This window comes from Amaranthus tricolor, chromosome 15 (genome assembly GCF_026212465.1).
Source record: "Amaranthus tricolor cultivar Red isolate AtriRed21 chromosome 15, ASM2621246v1, whole genome shotgun sequence".
Lineage (NCBI taxonomy): Eukaryota > Viridiplantae > Streptophyta > Magnoliopsida > Caryophyllales > Amaranthaceae > Amaranthus > Amaranthus tricolor.
Window position 1 is genome coordinate 2,755,652 of NC_080061.1, and position 17,142 is coordinate 2,772,793.

Below are 17,142 nucleotides of genomic sequence, written 5' to 3' on the forward strand. Positions count from 1 at the left end.
GGATGGAAACTGTCGGGGCAGGGGCTCCGGTGGTAGGGTTGTTCATGGGGAGGGTAAAGGATTGGAAGGTTTTTTATTTTTAATATAATCAATTATTGCATGACACGTGTAAATTATTTTTTATTTTTTTTCTGAACTTACCTTCTATTACAGGTAAAGGAAACCTAATAGCTCTTTGTTTGCAGACGAAGGGCAAAAGTTTTTTTTTTTTTTTTTTTATAAATAATCGAAAGGTGTAAATTATTTTAGATGCAGGCCATGAAAAGATTGTCTTTTTTAAAATATTTTTTTCTATAATCTATACTTAAAACATTAATAATTTAATAATAAAACAAAAATAAAAGGCATCAAGCAACTTCGAAACATAATCAAATTTCGAATAATTAAGGGATATAAAGGCGCATACAATGTATAATTAAGTTGGTGCATATAAAATAAGATATCTATCTTTGAATATAATTTATAAGTAAAAAGAACTGCTAAATACCTCTGACTAAATTATCTTAAAATCTAGCATGCATCAAAAGCACATTATTATTGTTATTACCTATTTATCAAATATGACATTAATAAATAAAAAAATATTTTTGCAATAAAAAATGACTACTTCAAAAGAACTACTCGATCAATTGGTGGTAACATGTAGAAATCTCAAATGGAAATACGTCATTCAAGTATTAATAAATGAGGTTACTATAAAAAATAAACTTGAACGCTAGTAAATTATATCCATCGCATGCGTAGTAATTACTCTCTTCTATTCTTCATAGTAGTCTCATTCGCTTTTTGATTGATATTCACTTATCACTTTTATTTTGTATTTTATTCTTAATCTATAAGTAAAAGTATATTTACGTAAGATCTTGCTTGATTTATCTCAATACAGGAATTATTAATAACAATTTTTCATAATTTTTAATAATTTACAATTAGAGATATTAAGAAGTAAAATATTATATCAACAAGTGTCAAAAAGGTAGATTATTGTCTAATAAAATACAAATCTTTCTGATATGGCGCCTACGTGGCACCATAAGTGACATTGCCATGTGGATGCAAATGAGGAACCAATCAATCTCCACCATTGTTTCAGACAAAATGATTCAGCAATGATCTGGATTCTGAATGAATCTAAACAAAAGTTCAAGAGTCAAGATAGGTAAATCATGTGCATATAGAAGGATCTCAAAAGACTAGACATTATCCAAATCATATTGGAGACATGCCCCTAATAATCTGAATTTAATATGAACAATTGTCTCCTAACTACTCTTACAATTATACATTTAAACTTATTTTCTTGGGTAGAGTTTAGATTCATAAAATTTTGAAAGCTTAAAAGTCTAAATAAATCTTATATTCCTATGTTCTCTTGAGATTACTTCTTAAAAAATGGTATAAAATTAATAAAATTCAAAAAATGAGTTTTTAGTGGGATATTACATGTAAATCATATCCTTTAGTAACATGTATATCAGTTTTAACGTTGCAAAGAGAAATAAATTGTAATAATATATGAGGCAAAATCAAGGAGACAAAGGAACTTAGTGATAATTTTTCCAAGCATATTTTTTTGTATTAATGGCTTAGTTCAATTTTATTCACTTAAATAAACAATGCAAGAAATAGACAAGCTTACCAATCTTCAAACATCCTCATTCTCACATTTTCTATCAAACATAGAATTTTACCGTCTGTTATTATTTAATCTTTTTATTCCTTGATACTTCTATCTAATTAAGAGATTGTTCCATCAACTACAAATCTAATAAAAGATAAGCATAGCATATTTTTGGTTAATAGAGCTATCTTCAAGTAAAGAAGAGAGTACACAAACACCAATAGTACTCCAAAATATTTACATTTAAAAACTGACCAAAATTAGATAGCTAAAGTAGTGCTTTAGGAGAAAAAATATATAAAATAATAGTGATAGAATTAAGAATTGAAACAGATTCATTAAAATAAAAAATAAATCAAATTCACTACAACAAAAAAGATATCCACAATACATAGCCGTTTTAAGTATTTTCAATGACAAATTGACAATGACATAATAAAGAAAGATATTTGCCTGATGAGGCAGGTAATGGATGGTGGACTTAGATATTTGCTTCATCAAAGGGAAACAAATTAAGAGTATTATACTTTGTCACCTTCCCTTCAACAAGGGAACTCGACCAAAAAGTAAAATTTATCAACAAAAAGTTGATATCCTACTCTCCTTTACCATTAAACTCCTTTATGCCCTAGTACTTCATAAAAAATCAAGCATCATAAATACTTACTCTATATATTCCATTAAATTTACAATATTATCAGATATTTCAACTTAAATTTTAACCGTAAGGTATTCTATTCGCCTTAAAATTGTCTAACTAAGCAACACCATCAACACCGTACATGATTTCTATAATAACAAACTTGTTTGAGACTATGTTACTCCTCCACTCCTTCTCATCGTATGGAGTAATAAATCCTCCAACACAACACTAAAACACTATAATAACCAACAAAAAACAAAATGTTTAATTGTATTATTGTGTGTGAGTCCTCCATTCCCTACTCATTAAACACGATCACGTTTGAATAATATGGGTAAATCTATATCAGATTTAGGGTAAGTAAAATACTTCAATCACATTTTGCACACGATTAGTCCCTCCTCTCTTCCAAAGAAAAAGAAAAAGGCTTACTACAACACCTAAAGCTAGAAGAAAACAAAACAATGGAGCCCTGCCTAGTAATAGTGACAAAAGAAAGCAACCCTAATACACTAAACCAAAACAACAAAAAAAAGAGCTCAAGATGACAGCTATTTTCTATGTCTTATTGCAGAATTTAGTTGGATTTAATTTGCTACATCACTGTCTCCTCAGAAAAACAAATTCAGTGCTTCATTTCCTTAGGATAGAAACGAAGCTAATGTAAGAGCTGACTCATCAAACAGACAAAGTTTCGATATCATCCATTAAAATGTGCAACCAACAAGATCCACATTAGATTCATGATTCTCCGTCCTTATGAACTTGCTACAGATGACTTTGATTAATTTATTAAGATCTGGTTGAAAGAAGGGGAGGAAGAGACAAAGGATAATTAAGGAGAAGAAATTTGTGATGAGATAACGACAGGTCAGGATACATTTGTGTATGAGATGAAGAGATAAAATGTTCACGTTTACTAGTTTTAAGAACGCAACAAGATAAATGGTACATTTTAGAAAAATAGTATAGCAAATTTACAGCGACGGGGGTGTATAAGACAGAGGATCAAATCAATATTGGTTTTCAATCACTAAAGGCAAAAAATGGCATCATTCAACTTAGAACTAACATACCCAACATCATCCTAGACATTGCGAACTTGTTCTAAATTTCTTGGTTAACAACCTTGACAAAATCGAGAGAATAAGTTGTAAACAATCTAAGCCCATCTAACCAGAATCCAAAATAAATTGCTATATTACATAACGTGTGAACCTATTTGGAATGAGGCTCATAATGGAACATTGTCAAAGTATGTGGTTGTTAGTTGCTTCTGAGAGTTAAAAACATAATAGTGTTCCACAAACCTAGTTTGGGATAGGATGTTACATACGGATTACGGATTTCCATTAGTCTCGAAGCCTTAATTCCAAAAGATTAAAATCGGCTCATAAATCAATAGATCAAATCCAATAGTGATCATATATTTGAATTCTTATTCTCTATGCATTAAGATTATCTACCATCTCAATATGTATGTCTAAAGTTTTCATATATTTTTCCACTCCTATCTTCAAAGTCATCTGCGATTATTTGATCCTCTTTGTAAGTCCCCTGAGTTCCAATCACCCATCATCCTTACCGGTTTACTAATACCAAGTCTTTTCAAAAGAGATGATAATGACTAATATTAATATCATTTTCTTAGAGAATGGTTGAATACCTTCTGGATTCCATTGTGCCTTTCAACACCATGTGAATAGAAAAACTGTGCAGCAGACTTTAACGAAGAATCCACAAAACTAATCGAGGTAGGATCTCTAATGGAGCCCATACAAATGACTTCAACAATGAAAACCAAAAGTGTTTTGGTAGAACCACATACTTTTCCCCATGAGCGAAAGCACCAGTCCCTCCTTATCCAAACATAACAATCACCAAAGAAATAAGACAGTTGCCAGAGATTTTGCTTCCACATAAATGTATAAAATAAAGATGCACACAAATACTCAAATAGTCTAATGTAATGTCTTACTAATCTTCTATGATGATGGGATTTTTATTTGAAAAATAAGACAAAAATTAAGTTCATGAAAGAAATGTATGAAATAGAAGTATGAGATGAAAAAGATATTGAATTTATAGATGGGATTAGGATAGATAATGTGAAATTGTAGACAAATAATAAATTGTAGCAAAATCAATGGAACAATCAATAAAAAAAGTAACAAATTGATTGGCACTAAAGAGTACGATAGAACAAAAGGTGGTCGCTTTTGTAGGGATAGAAAGATTGTTTTGTAGCAAAATAGAGCCAACCAATCTCTTATCACATAGAGGAGATAGAAGTAATAGGGATGAAAAGATTTAGAGTATAAAGTCAATCATCGTCTTCAAATGAATAAATCTTTTACCTATTTGCTGTGAATAATCCTATTTGAATTATTTTTTAATAATCCAATCTTTGTCCTTAGTTTTCTATCAACACACCCTTTTGTTTTATAATAATCCAACCTTTACCCTTAGTTTGCTGTCAGCATACTAATAAGGTTTGCTGATAGCAAACTAAAGACGAAGGTTGAATTATTAAAAAATAATTCAAAGTTTGAGATTATTTAAATCAGATGGATAAAAGATTGGATTATTAATTTCAAATTTTCCTAAAAGATATGTGAATAAGTTCGAAAAATTGTTGAGTTGAGATTTGATTTTGTGCTTGAATTCTACAACGGTTCACTCTAACGTTACTTAATCTTCTCCAACCGCCGACCGACTGCGGCCGCCCCTCTACCAGATCACCAAGGTCTTCGGCTGACCACCACTAGATTTTGTGAATAAGTTAGATATTTTTTGCTCTAATATATTCGTATTATTATTTATCACTCTACGCACCATTAGATTTCCCGATCACCGACACCGAAGGTCTGCAAGTCGGTTTAAAGGAGGTAGCTTTCTCCTGCTTGGCTCTCTTTTTTGAAGAGTTGGAAGGTAAATTCAGTCTGTTGGACTTTCTTTTGCATATTGAGAAACTCGCTAGATGGGTTTAGTTTGTTCTGACTCTTTTATGAAATTAGGAAACTTGTTCTTTGTTCTTTGTTCTGTTTTTATGAATTAAGAAACTTGCTGGCTGGTTATATTTCTACATTAATAAATTTTTTTTCTTCTACTTTTTCTCCTTTTAATTCAGTTTGGTCATTTGCTTTTAAATATCTCTTTGGTGTAGACTCAAACTAAGGTTTATGATTTATTATTTTTGAATTTAACTTTTTTGATCTGTTATCATGTCTTAGAGTGTTCTTATACTTTTGAAAGGATTGTTTTCATACTTAGTAATGTTTTATCTTTCTTTCATTTAATTAATTATTTATTTACTTATTTATTTATTGTATCTATTTGTTTATTTTGTGTTGATCTCTGTTAGTGATCTGATTGTAACCTTTTACCTTAGTCCGTAGTAGCTGTATGTTAGGAAGCAATTATAATCACCTGAGGTCAGGTCCAAGGAGAGGGGGTCAAGGGGGGCAACGTAAGCAGGATCTAGAAATAAGAGTGGGGACTTGGAACATAGGTACCCTAGAAGCCAAGTCGTTGGAGTTGGCCAATGAGCTTTCTAAATATAGGATTCGTGTAGCATATGTTCAAGAGACTAGGTGGAAGGGGCAAAAAGCAAAAGGTATGAAGGGATATAAGTTGTGGTATGCAAGTCTGGACGGCAGACATAATGGGGTTGGCATCCTAATGTCTAATGATATCCTAAAGCAATTGGTTGAAGTAAGGAGATGTAATGACATGATTATGCTAGTTAGGATAGTAGTGGGGGAAGAGATCATATTTATTGTCAACGCGTACGAGTCGCAAGTTGGGCTCGATGAGCAGGTGAAGTGCGAGTTCTGGGATAACCTAGGAAACCTCATGAAAACTATCCCGGAAGATGAGAAAGTTTTCTTAAGAGGAGACTTTAACGGACATATAAGCAGAGATGCAGGCAACTATAACTCGGTACATGGAGGGTTTGGTTTGGGGGCAAGGAATGAGAGTGGGGAGAATTTGCTGGAGTTTGCGCTAGCAAAAGAATAGGTTATAGCAAACTCGATCTTTAGAAAGAAAGAAGAGCATTTGATCACATATAAAAGCGGCGAGCATGCAACCCAAGTTGACTATTTCTTAGTGCGCAAAGGAGATCGGCCCTCATGCTTGGAATCTAAGGTGGTGTTGGGTACAGAAATGCCCACCCAACACAGGCTTTTAGTACTGATTTTCAGGATAAGGAAGAAAATCGTAGAGAAGAAGGTCGAGTCCCGGGGAAAGATCATGTGGGGGAAACTCAAAGGGAACATGGTCACAACCCTGTCAAGCAAGATAAGTTTATTGGGGTTCCCAAGTCAGTCAGAGAATGTGAATGAAATATGGTTGAACATGGCAAAAACAACAAGAAAAGTGGCAAAAGAAACCTTAGAGAAGTGTTCAAAGAGTCGTGGTGTTGGAACGATGAGGTGGAAAAGAAGATAAAGGATAAAAACAAGAGATTTAAGGAACTTATGGCATGCACAGAAGAGGTAGATAGGATGGAAAAGAGAGTAAACTTCAAAGAAGCAAAGCGGGCGGCAAAGAAAGCGATAACGGAGGCAAAAAACCGTGGTTATGAGGACTTGTATCGGAAGCTTGACACCAAAAAAGAGGAGAAGCAAATTTTTAAGTTGGCAAGGACTAGGTCCACGCAGCAGCAAGATTTAGAGGCAGTGAAATACATCAAGAATGAGGGAGGACGAGTTCTCCTGAGACAAGAGGAAATCAGAACCAGATGGCTCTAGTATTTCTCTCAGCTAGTCAATGACTCTAGGGAGCCAAAGGAGACGGATAATCAAATTTCAAGCGTCCAAAGACCACTGGAATATGGGCCAACGAGTGATATTACCACAAAAGAAGTAGGAAAAGCTCTCAAAAAGATAGGGAAAACAAAGGCAGTCGGGCCAGATAACATCCCGATTGAGGTGTAGAAGGGTTTGGGAGAAGAGGGCATTAGTTGGCTGACTAACCTCTTTAATATTATTTTGAGGAGACATAAGATGCCAGAAGAATAGAAGAATAGCACACTAATACCTCTATTTAAAAAAAAGCGATGCACAAGTATACGGGAACTATAAAGGTATCAAACTTCTAAGCCACACAATGAAATTGTGGGAAAGAGTGATAGAGAGGAGAATTAAACAGGAAACGGTGATTAGAGAAAACCAATTCGATTTTATGCCAGGATGGTCAACCAGTGAGGCAATTCATTTTTTAAGGAGACTGATGGAGAAATATAGGGAGCGAAAGAAAGATCTGCATATGGTGTTCATTGACTTGAAGAAAGCGTATGATAGCATACCACGACGTGTCATCTGGGATAGCCTCAAGGCTAGAGGTATTTCTTTAGTGTACATTGAGGCTATAGGGGATATGTATGATAGAGTTTCCACTAACATCCAAACACCAATGGGGATAACAGTGTCTTTTCCCGTTAAAGTTGGACTACATCAGGGATCGACTCTAAGCCCTTTCATTTTTACTGTCATTATGGAAGGGATTTCTAAATCTATTTGGGAAACGATACCGTGGTGCATGCTATTCGCTGACGACATAGTGCTGGTAGCAGAAACTAGAGAGGAGGTTAGTAATAAATTGGATGAATAGAGGAAAGCTTTAGAAGGTAAAGGGTTGCGCATTAGTCGTGCGAAGACCGAGTATTTGCATTGTGACTTTAGTGGGACAGCACCGGCAGGTGAACCAGAGGTGTCCATTGATGAAGCAATTAAAAGTACGACCAAGTACAAGTATTTGGGATTGATAATTCAAAGGGATGGGGAGATTGACGGAGATGTAAATCATCGTATACAAGCGGGTTGGCTCAAGTGACGAGCAGCCACCGCGGTGCTATGTGATAGGAAATTCCCAAGCAAGTTAAAAAGAAAATTCTACCGGGCGGCAATTAGACCTGCTCTGCTATATGGGACCGAATGTTGGCCTGTAAAGAAGATTTTTGAACATAAGATGAAAGTTACAGAAATGCGTATGCTGAGGTGGATGTGTGGGCACACATTGATGGATCGATTAAGAACCAAGAGTTTAGGGACAAACTAGGGCTAGCCCCTATTTCTAGAAAAATGCGCGAAAATAGATTGAGGTGGTTTGAACATGTTCAGAGAAAGACTTTCGCCGCCCCAATGAGGAAGGTAGAAAGCATTATAGTAAAAGGTAAGAAGAGTCGAGGAAAACCTAGGAGAATTTGGGATGAGCAAATAAAAGTTGACTTACATGAGCTAAACCTCTCTGGGGGCCCGACTAGGGATAGGGGTAGTTGGAGGTGTCATATCCATGTTTTTGACTACTGATGTCCTCTTAGATTACCTTTTGGTGTTCTTGCCATCCTGCTTCTCTCGTTTTTTTTATTATTAGTTTTTTGTTTTCTTTTATTTTGTAGTTGGTTCAACTTATTTATTTTATTTATATGCATTTAATTTATCTTTCTTGTGTAGCTACGTCTCCTTATCTTTCTCGAGTCGGGGTACTCCTTTGGCTGCGCTCTCCTTTATGGGTATGAGTTGCCACCGTCCTTCCCTTCCCAGATCCAATCCATAGTTTTTCTATGAGAGGGATACACCAGGTAGAATAACGATGATGATATGTGAATAAAAATTTAAGAGGATGATAGAACATTATCCAAAATGAAAACATTGTATAATAAAAAAAAATACACCAAAATAGAAATATTGGTAAGCCAATGAGAATAAAGGGAATTACATTTCACAAAAAAATCTTTTAAATGGTAAAGAAAATTGTGGCAATTTAACCAAAACAAAAGAATAATCACTATGAGATTGATTGAAATTTAACCAAAAATTGAGCCAATTTAATCGGAAAACATGTAAATTTAACCTTAAAATAATCTAAAAGTTCCAAAAAAAATAAAAAAGGATAATATGTAGAGTAGATTCCACTTTCCCATACTTTTATGATACTCCAATAAATTCACATGATCCACAATCAATTGGCAGTATGTAAAGATGCAACACGTTACACGTAGGATATACGTGTACTAAACAGCTTCACATGACAAATATCTTAACACTAATTTACTATGCCATAAAAGTAAATTAACACATAAATTAACAAATTCTAAATATAGCTGGAGAATATTCAAAATTAAAATATGCCTACACAGATTAACCCAACTGGATAAGTCCTGTAATTAAAATTTGTGGCAAAGATCCAATCAGCAATATTAGCCATTAAATTTTGTAAAAGGCAACTGATTAAACATGTAATAATTTTGGTTCTCACGAATTATGATAAGGTTGAATAGTGGATCTGTGTTGTGTGTATACAAGGTGACTTGGGAAACTTTAAATAAGGGTGGGCTCCACCTTACACATAATTCTATATGTAGTATAAAAAATACTGGTTTGACCTTATAAATAACACACTCAAACCTTAGTTTTCCAGCATATATTTCATCTTCTCTTCTCTTCCTTCCTATTCAGTATTCACAACCCAGAACATGACTTTAACATTACGTTCTACAAATCTGTTCCTTAAAGATCTCAGAAGCCTAAAAGCTTGTGAAGATATCCCAAGTCTCATATGTATTAAGCCTTCTTCATATCGTGTTCGTGCCATAGGTTCCATACAAGCATCACATTTTGCAACCCAAAAGCTCTCAGTTTTAGAAAGCAGCAGAAATAATGAAGAAAAACTACACTGGTTAACAGCGGCTCATCATCATACAAATGACACACGAGTGCCTGTGTACGTGATGTTGCCCTTAGACACCATTTCTGTTGGTGGGAGCTTAAATAAAGCGAGGGCGATGAATGCGAGTCTTATGGCACTAAAAACTGCAGGTGTTGAAGGAGTAATGGTGGATGTATGGTGGGGTTTGGTTGAGAAAGACGGACCTTTGAAGTATAACTGGGATGGCTATGTTGAGCTAGTACAGATGGTACAAAAACATGGTCTAAAACTTCAAGCAGTTATGTCTTTCCATCAATGTGGAGGAAATGTGGGAGACTCTTGCAGGTACAATACAGGAACAAATGATTATGCATATATTAGTATGTTTTTATTATGTTTTACAGGAATTCTACCACAATATATCTATTTCAATCAACTTCAAACAAAACTAAATGTTACCGAATCAAATTCAAACTTGCAGTATTCCTTTACCGCCATGGGTGCTCGAAGAAATTCACAGCAACCCTGACCTTGTCTACACGGACAGATCAGGAAGGAGGAATCCTGAGTATATTTCATTAGGCTGCGATTCATTGCCAGTTCTCAGAGGAAGAACGCCGATTCAAGTCTACTCTGATTATATGAGGAGCTTCCGCAACAAATTTAAAGATTATCTGGGCACATGTATTGTGGTAAGATTTCTATACAACAATAACTTCCCCTAACCTTGTTTTTATGTAACCAAAAGTACCAATACACATGCTCATAAAATAAAATAGGCACCAATTAACTAGAAACAAACTCCTGGGTTGTATTTTAATGTCCGAATCTACATATTTAAAAGATGGGTTATAATATATGTAGCCTTGAGGACGATGTAGAAGAAGGATTGTCTAAATTTGACTCGATTAACCTAAAATGGCATTCAAATGAAAATCTATCAGCTAATCACGTATTAATTAGTTTATTAATGTTTTATATTTCTATTTTTAGCTCATTATAGAAGCATGTGTGTTCTTTTCTCCACCCAAGAAATAAAATAAATTAAAATTTAAAATATAAAAATACAAACTTTAAAAACGAAATACGACCCGTGCCAAATATGACAATTTATTTATTAGTTGAGAAAAAGAGAGAGAGAGAGACAGGATAGCAAGTTACAAATAAAATCCCAAAACATTATAATTTAGAAGTAGAAAAATATCTTTAATAACAATAAGAAAATATCTTCTAATTTCTATTAATATTGCAGGAAATTCAAGTAGGGATGGGTCCTTGTGGAGAGCTAAGATATCCATCTTACCCTGAAAGCAATGGCACTTGGAGATTTCCAGGGATTGGAGAGTTTCAGTGCTATGACAAGGTAAAAAGTGACCAGATCCAAGAATTATTGTATTATGTAAAATAAATTAAATTTGTGTTTGTCAATTAGCCTTGTTCAACAACATAAATGTCAAAAAACTTAATCCCAATATGGGTTCAGCTACAAGAACTAAAATAAGAGAAGGTGTGAAATCATCAATGAAAAAGATTTTACTTATTCGCCTGATCGCCTCTATCAGATATGAATTTACAATTATGAAAATTGATTCCAATGTAATCAACCTTGTACGAATAATTTAAATTGTATAAGATTATAACGATATAAATGCAATCAACAATAACGCAAAAGCCTCAATCCCATCAAGATGGAGCCGGCTGAAAGGAAAACCAGACAGTAGACCCAGTCTAGCTTATTTTCTTCATTTTTCTTTCCTACTAACTCATTTTCATTCAAAAACAGTATATGAAAGCATCATTGCAAGCATCAGCCGAGGCAATTGGACAGCCAGAATGGGGAAGGAGTGGGCCACATGATTCAGGCCAATACAAACAATTTCCAGAAGACACTGGATTCTTTCAAAGAGATGGAACTTGGAATACACCATATGGACAGTTCTTCCTAAAGTGGTACAGCGGGAAACTAATTGAGCATGGAGAGATCATTCTTGCATCTGCTAAAGAAATATTTGATGCAACTGGGGCCAAACTATCCGGGAAAGTTGCAGGAATTCACTGGCATTTCAAAACCAGATCACATGCAGCTGAATTGACAGCAGGATATTATAATACAAGAGACCGTAATGGCTACCTACCAATAGCTAGAATGTTCGCTAAGTATGGAGTTGTGTTCAACTTCACATGCATGGAAATGAAGGATTGCGAACAACCTGATCACTGTTCTCCTGAAGGTTTAGTGCAGCAAGTGAAAATGGCAACTCAAACAGCAGGCGTAGAACTCGCTGGAGAAAATGCTTTAGAAAGATACGATGCAGGTGCATATGGACAGGTTTTAGCAACCAGCATGTCCCACTCGGGAAGTGCATTGAGTGCATTCACATATTTGAGGATGAACAAAAGATTATTTGAAGGAGATAACTGGAGACATTTGGTAGAGTTTGTAAAGAGCATGTCTGAAGGTGGTCGCAATCATAGACTCTCACCAAGTGACTCAAGCGGAACAGATCTTTATGTAGGCTTCATAAAAGAGAAGAGCAATCAGGAGAAGGACATTGCTCTTGTATAGAATGTGCATACACTGCCATATATTTGGTGCAAACCAGCATAATCTAATACGATGAAAGGATAAATACAAAATCTGGTAGTATAGAGCACGATTTAAAAATATGTATGCCTGTTTCAAGGCAATTCTGTAAAAAAATAAGAAAAAAGCAACATTCATTTATCCCTATTGGCTTTTATGCATATGAGAGGAAACTTCTATTGGAAAATGGAAACACAAGACTAAGAACATTCATACTCAAAGGTAGCAGACATTAAAAATTTTAATTGCCTACCAAGAAAACCTTTGCTAAACTACGCACTTAGAGATCATATTAGACTAGCTTCAAACCCATCTTTTCCTAGAGAGCTTGTCCCTTTCTCCCTCCATAATTACTACAATGACTGCTGCTTTCCAAGTATTTTGAAAATCAAACAGATTTATTCAACAAGGCATTTTACAACAAGATTATCATTTTTTTACAACACATAAGAATCTGGGGGAATACTCAAAAAGATTTCATACAGAAATTACTCTCCTTCAAACAGATTTCATATAAAAATTACACTGCATCAATAGTTGACGCTTGCTAACAAAACTGGAAGAACAAACCTTATTGATAAATCAAGAAAAGAGAAATCAAGAGAAAAACCTATTACATTAAAATCCTTGCCCCCTACATAAATCTGGGAATAAAATCTAGAAAGGTAAACTGCCATCATAGTGAGTATAGACAGAACCATATAACATTATAATCTTACATGAGCATCAACTGCCAGCCAAAGTCACAGCTTAGGGACGTTAGCTATGTTCCAGGCATCCAGCAGACTAACACCCTAGATCACATAAACCCTTAAAGAATGGTAGCAGAAAACTCCTATGGGATTGATCAACACCATGGTTACAAACTACTCGTCATTTTCAATACCTTCGAAATCAAATTTCTTTTAACACTGCCGTGTCCGCTGCTATTTTTTTTTTTTTTTTGTAAATCTTGTTTAGAAGACCTCCCAAAATTACAATTCACCCGAAAACTTTGAAAATTAAAGTTAAAAAAAAAAAAAGGAGCAGATCTTAGAAGTCATGGCCTCATCAACAATACCAATAATGTAAACATAATAAGCTTTCAGTAAAAATAAGGGAGAATCCAAAGCCAATCATCAGTACGAAATGACTCAAATAATGAACTTCTCACAATCAGAAGACTGCAAGAACTTCCATCCATGCAAGTACTTAGGATATGGAGTAGGAACTTGGCAGTTTGGCATTCTCTTCCCTGGTTTAATATAGCACGTAGTTAATTATTCAAAAACTTGACTACTTTGTGATAGTAAAAAAGAATATTCTCCCAAATGGAGGGTCAAAATATCTATATTCTTCAATGGTATCACACAAATATTGAGGTAAAAAAAAATCCTATTAAGAAAAGAGGAGCACCATTGCAAGAAGTGATACTAATTTGGTGTGCTGAGAAGGTTGTCAAAACATAAAAAACACCCACAATAAAAGCAGGAAAGTAAAGCAATCTCGGGCTGCTTGCAAGTAGAGCTTCAAAGCAGCTATAAACATATACATATGAACACCAATGAAGCACATTGTACCATTGTTCAAGGCTCAAGACAATTACTCCTTGGATGATTTAAGAATATATAGGAGGAAAAATGAATCAGCAATATTTGAATGGAACCAAATATCCACAAAAGTTATGGCATTTAATTTCAGCTCCCACCATTTTAGTTTACTCACATTTAAATAACTTCACCTAGAATGCAAGATTCAAAGGATGCATCAAAGCATCACATTCAAATTAAAACAGAAGCTCAAGCTTGTGAAGTGTTTGACCACCACCAGCGGCAACCATGGTCCAAGAAGGATTCTAAAAGGCAATGGGAACCAAGCTAATACAAAATCAAAAAAAGGAAAGCAAAAAACAAAAAAAGCAGAGATTTTCTTTGTTTAGAATCCTTTGATGTTCATTTGATTGCTAAAGCCAGTTTAATCATTACTGGGACCTTCACAAAAAAACAAGCATCTATAATAACCCCTAATTATTAAAACTTAGAATCACCAGAAAATCTTATCATATCCTTTCAAAACTTAATCATAAGAACAAAAATCAGAATCATGAAAGTCTGCCAAACAGAGGGAAAAAAGAACTGTCATTATGCAAAAATAAAGCACTTTTCACCTTAATCACGGCTAGACCAAACATTACAAGTCAAATAGGAAAAACTAGATGATCCCAACTCTCAACGGTCTCCCTTCATCCATTGATACATATCAGAAAGCCGTTTACTTGAAGGTTTCATTATAAAAACCTCAAGTATATGCTCTAATGTAGTTGTGATTTGGAAACTCTCCATTCTCGATGGAGCAAATACTAATAACTCTTTGGTTCCAAATTATGATGGAATGTATCAAAATGGCTCATTTAATCACATGCAAAACCCAATCTCGGTGGGAGCCACAATTGGCATAGGGGTATTGGAATGTAATTGTAATTTGTAGCTCATGACAAAATCACCCATTAATTGGTCTTATAAATATGCGACAAACACGAAAGTTTTCACTTTTAGCTTATTAAGAGCATAGCATTAGCTACATTGATATTGCAAATATTTTCATTTCCAACATTTTAGTACCAAAAAAACATCAAAGAGGGGAAAGAAAGTACATAATCAAGAGTGAGAAGGAGGATTGGAATCCGATTTGGAGTTGCGAAGATCGTCAATGAGACTAGAAAGTTCCTTCCGAGCTGATTCTCTTCCAAACATGAACCCGTACCTTGTTCACATTATCAGAAAATTGAAATTGAAATTGAAATTGAAATTGAAACTGAAATTTATCAGAATTTGATTAACAAAGAATTGACGAGATTTGTGCATAGACAAAGGAGAAAAAAGAGGGAATACCAGCAGGATACAGCGGAGAAGACACCGGCTATGGCAACGGTATGAAGAAGAGTGAATTTTTTGTCCATAATTCCCTTAACTTCAGATTTCAATGTATCAAACAACGAAGAATTGGGGGATTTGCTAGGGTTTTAGGATGTCGGAATTTGGGATGCCTCGGGGATATTTTATTTTATTTATTTTATTTGTTTTTAGATTTTGGATTATAAGTGAGGCATAGAGGAGTTGAAGATTAGATACAAATTGAATTTAGGAAAAATTATTGTGAATAGTATAAATTTTTGTTAATTTTCTTATAATAATACTAATTTTTTATTATTTATGAATAATGTCATACTAATTTATGGGCGTGTATTTCTAGAATAATACCAGCTTTTATTTAATTATTTATAGTTAATTAAATGTTAGTATTATTATAGAAAAATCAATAAAATTTTGTATTATTCTCGATAATTTTACCTTAAATTTATGATCTTATTTGAGAAATGTGGTACTTGCTCTAATAATCCTATAGAAATATTTGTGAATTTTGAAAAGGTAAAGAAAAAAGTTAGTGAACCTAAAAAGAGGAAAAGAACAAGAAATTTCAAAATATAAACCGATTAATTTTTTTTTTAATGAATTAAATAGAGCCTCGATATAAACTACATACTATCCTTTTATCGTAAATTTAATTTAATAAGAGTAATACTCTTGTAAACTACTTCTAATACTTAAAACCTCATGGTCAAAAAAACCTTAAAACCTCAATTTGTGAGGTTTTATGAGGCCAAAATTATTACTTTTCTAAAATCATGTCATTTATGTAGAAGATCTGAAATCTGTATCATATCATGTCGTGTCATTGTAGATTATATCAATATGGGCCACGGGTCGGACAAATCATGTATAGTAATTAACCGTGTTGTGTCAGCAAGCCTAAATCAATAGATCGTGACACGACATGAGCTCATGTGTAATGTGGATCGAGTCGCGAGTCACAACACAATTTTTTTTTTTTTTCCAAAATCAATTATAATGGCAGGTAAGATGGGCAATTTTTTGGGCCACATGCTGTGTAATGCCCAGCATGGAGGTTGGGGAGCAGTTTCGTGTCTAGCTGTGAACCGCCCTCATGCCCATTAGTATGTATGTCTGCCTATATAAAACCTCAAAAAAATATGGAACATAAGAAAATGTTTTGAAGTTAGAACTGCTGTGTATTATGGGGGTGTGATCAGCGATGTGCATGAATATGATATGCATTGATTGTTGATATTGGCACTCAGACACTCGACAGCAAAGCAGATAAATTACGATGAATGGATGATGCCATGATCATTGGTCACTATCCACTGCTCTCGAATGCTTCACAATTATCATATCATTATTAGTAGCAATTTCAAACTATTAACAGTATTTTTGATTGTTGGTACTAAAAAGTGCTAATAATAATAATTCATAGTGTAAATTTTAAGAAATGTATTATAATGATTCTTTAATTATATATAAAAAAAATGCTCACAATTTCATTACCACCTAATAGCATTGTTAAAGGTGGCCTCTTTAAAAGGCCATATGACCAAATTAGGGTAAAAACATTATTAATGACATAGAATTAGGTTGGTCATGGAATAGGTCGAAGAAATGGGTCACTTGATGACCTAATCTCTCAAACGGTTATCTTTTTTCTAAAGCAAATACCAAGAGTCGCCACAACATACAATTGGTCCGTTTGTTTCAATTGTACAAGGTTTCTGACGCTTGCAGCTCTTCTTTTTCACACGTCTCC

General features: G+C 34.2%; 3 protein-coding genes across 5 annotated transcripts; 2 read left to right on the top strand and 1 right to left on the bottom strand.

The window, feature by feature from the left end:
- Positions 1-842: 842 nt before the first annotated feature.
- Positions 843-15,597, bottom strand: LOC130801283 (uncharacterized). 3 transcript variants are annotated; one of them, XM_057665097.1, is made up of 3 exons: positions 15,372-15,597; positions 15,134-15,243; positions 843-1,131 (listed from the first exon to the last, which is right to left on the bottom strand). In XM_057665097.1, exons 1-2 carry the CDS (start codon positions 15,437-15,439, stop codon positions 15,138-15,140), a joined length of 174 nt encoding a protein of 57 aa, XP_057521080.1. In that variant the 5' UTR covers positions 15,440-15,597; the 3' UTR covers positions 843-1,131; positions 15,134-15,137. The 3 variants fall into 3 exon arrangements, with proteins under 3 accessions (XP_057521080.1, XP_057521078.1, XP_057521079.1); XM_057665095.1 differs by lacking the exon at positions 843-1,131 and adding an exon at positions 10,269-10,591; XM_057665096.1 differs by lacking the exon at positions 843-1,131 and adding an exon at positions 13,059-13,735.
- Positions 5,670-6,610, top strand: LOC130801766 (uncharacterized). Its single transcript, XM_057665646.1, has 2 exons — positions 5,670-6,262; positions 6,430-6,610. Exons 1-2 carry the CDS (start codon positions 5,670-5,672, stop codon positions 6,608-6,610), a joined length of 774 nt encoding a protein of 257 aa, XP_057521629.1.
- Positions 8,708-12,648, top strand: LOC130801281 (beta-amylase 3, chloroplastic). Its single transcript, XM_057665093.1, has 4 exons — positions 8,708-10,262; positions 10,399-10,609; positions 11,170-11,280; positions 11,701-12,648. The coding sequence occupies exons 1-4, from the start codon at positions 9,745-9,747 to the stop codon at positions 12,481-12,483; spliced, it is 1,623 nt and encodes a 540-aa protein (XP_057521076.1). The 5' UTR covers positions 8,708-9,744; the 3' UTR covers positions 12,484-12,648.
- Positions 15,598-17,142: the final 1,545 nt, after the last annotated feature.

Coding starts and splice junctions, on each gene's coding strand:
- LOC130801283 (XM_057665097.1), bottom strand. CDS start 15,439: ATGGACAAAAAATTCACTCTTCTTCATACCGTTGCCATAGCCGGTGTC. Junction 15,244..15,371: donor TTCTCCGCTGTATCCTGCTG/GTATTCCCTCTT, acceptor AATGTGAACAAG/GTACGGGTTCATGTTTGGAA.
- LOC130801766 (XM_057665646.1), top strand. CDS start 5,670: ATGTTAGGAAGCAATTATAATCACCTGAGGTCAGGTCCAAGGAGAGGG. Junction 6,263..6,429: donor AGTGGGGAGAATTTGCTGGA/GTTTGCGCTAGC, acceptor TGTTGGGTACAG/AAATGCCCACCCAACACAGG.
- LOC130801281 (XM_057665093.1), top strand. CDS start 9,745: ATGACTTTAACATTACGTTCTACAAATCTGTTCCTTAAAGATCTCAGA. Junction 10,263..10,398: donor AATGTGGGAGACTCTTGCAG/GTACAATACAGG, acceptor TCAAACTTGCAG/TATTCCTTTACCGCCATGGG. Junction 11,281..11,700: donor AGTTTCAGTGCTATGACAAG/GTAAAAAGTGAC, acceptor ATTCAAAAACAG/TATATGAAAGCATCATTGCA.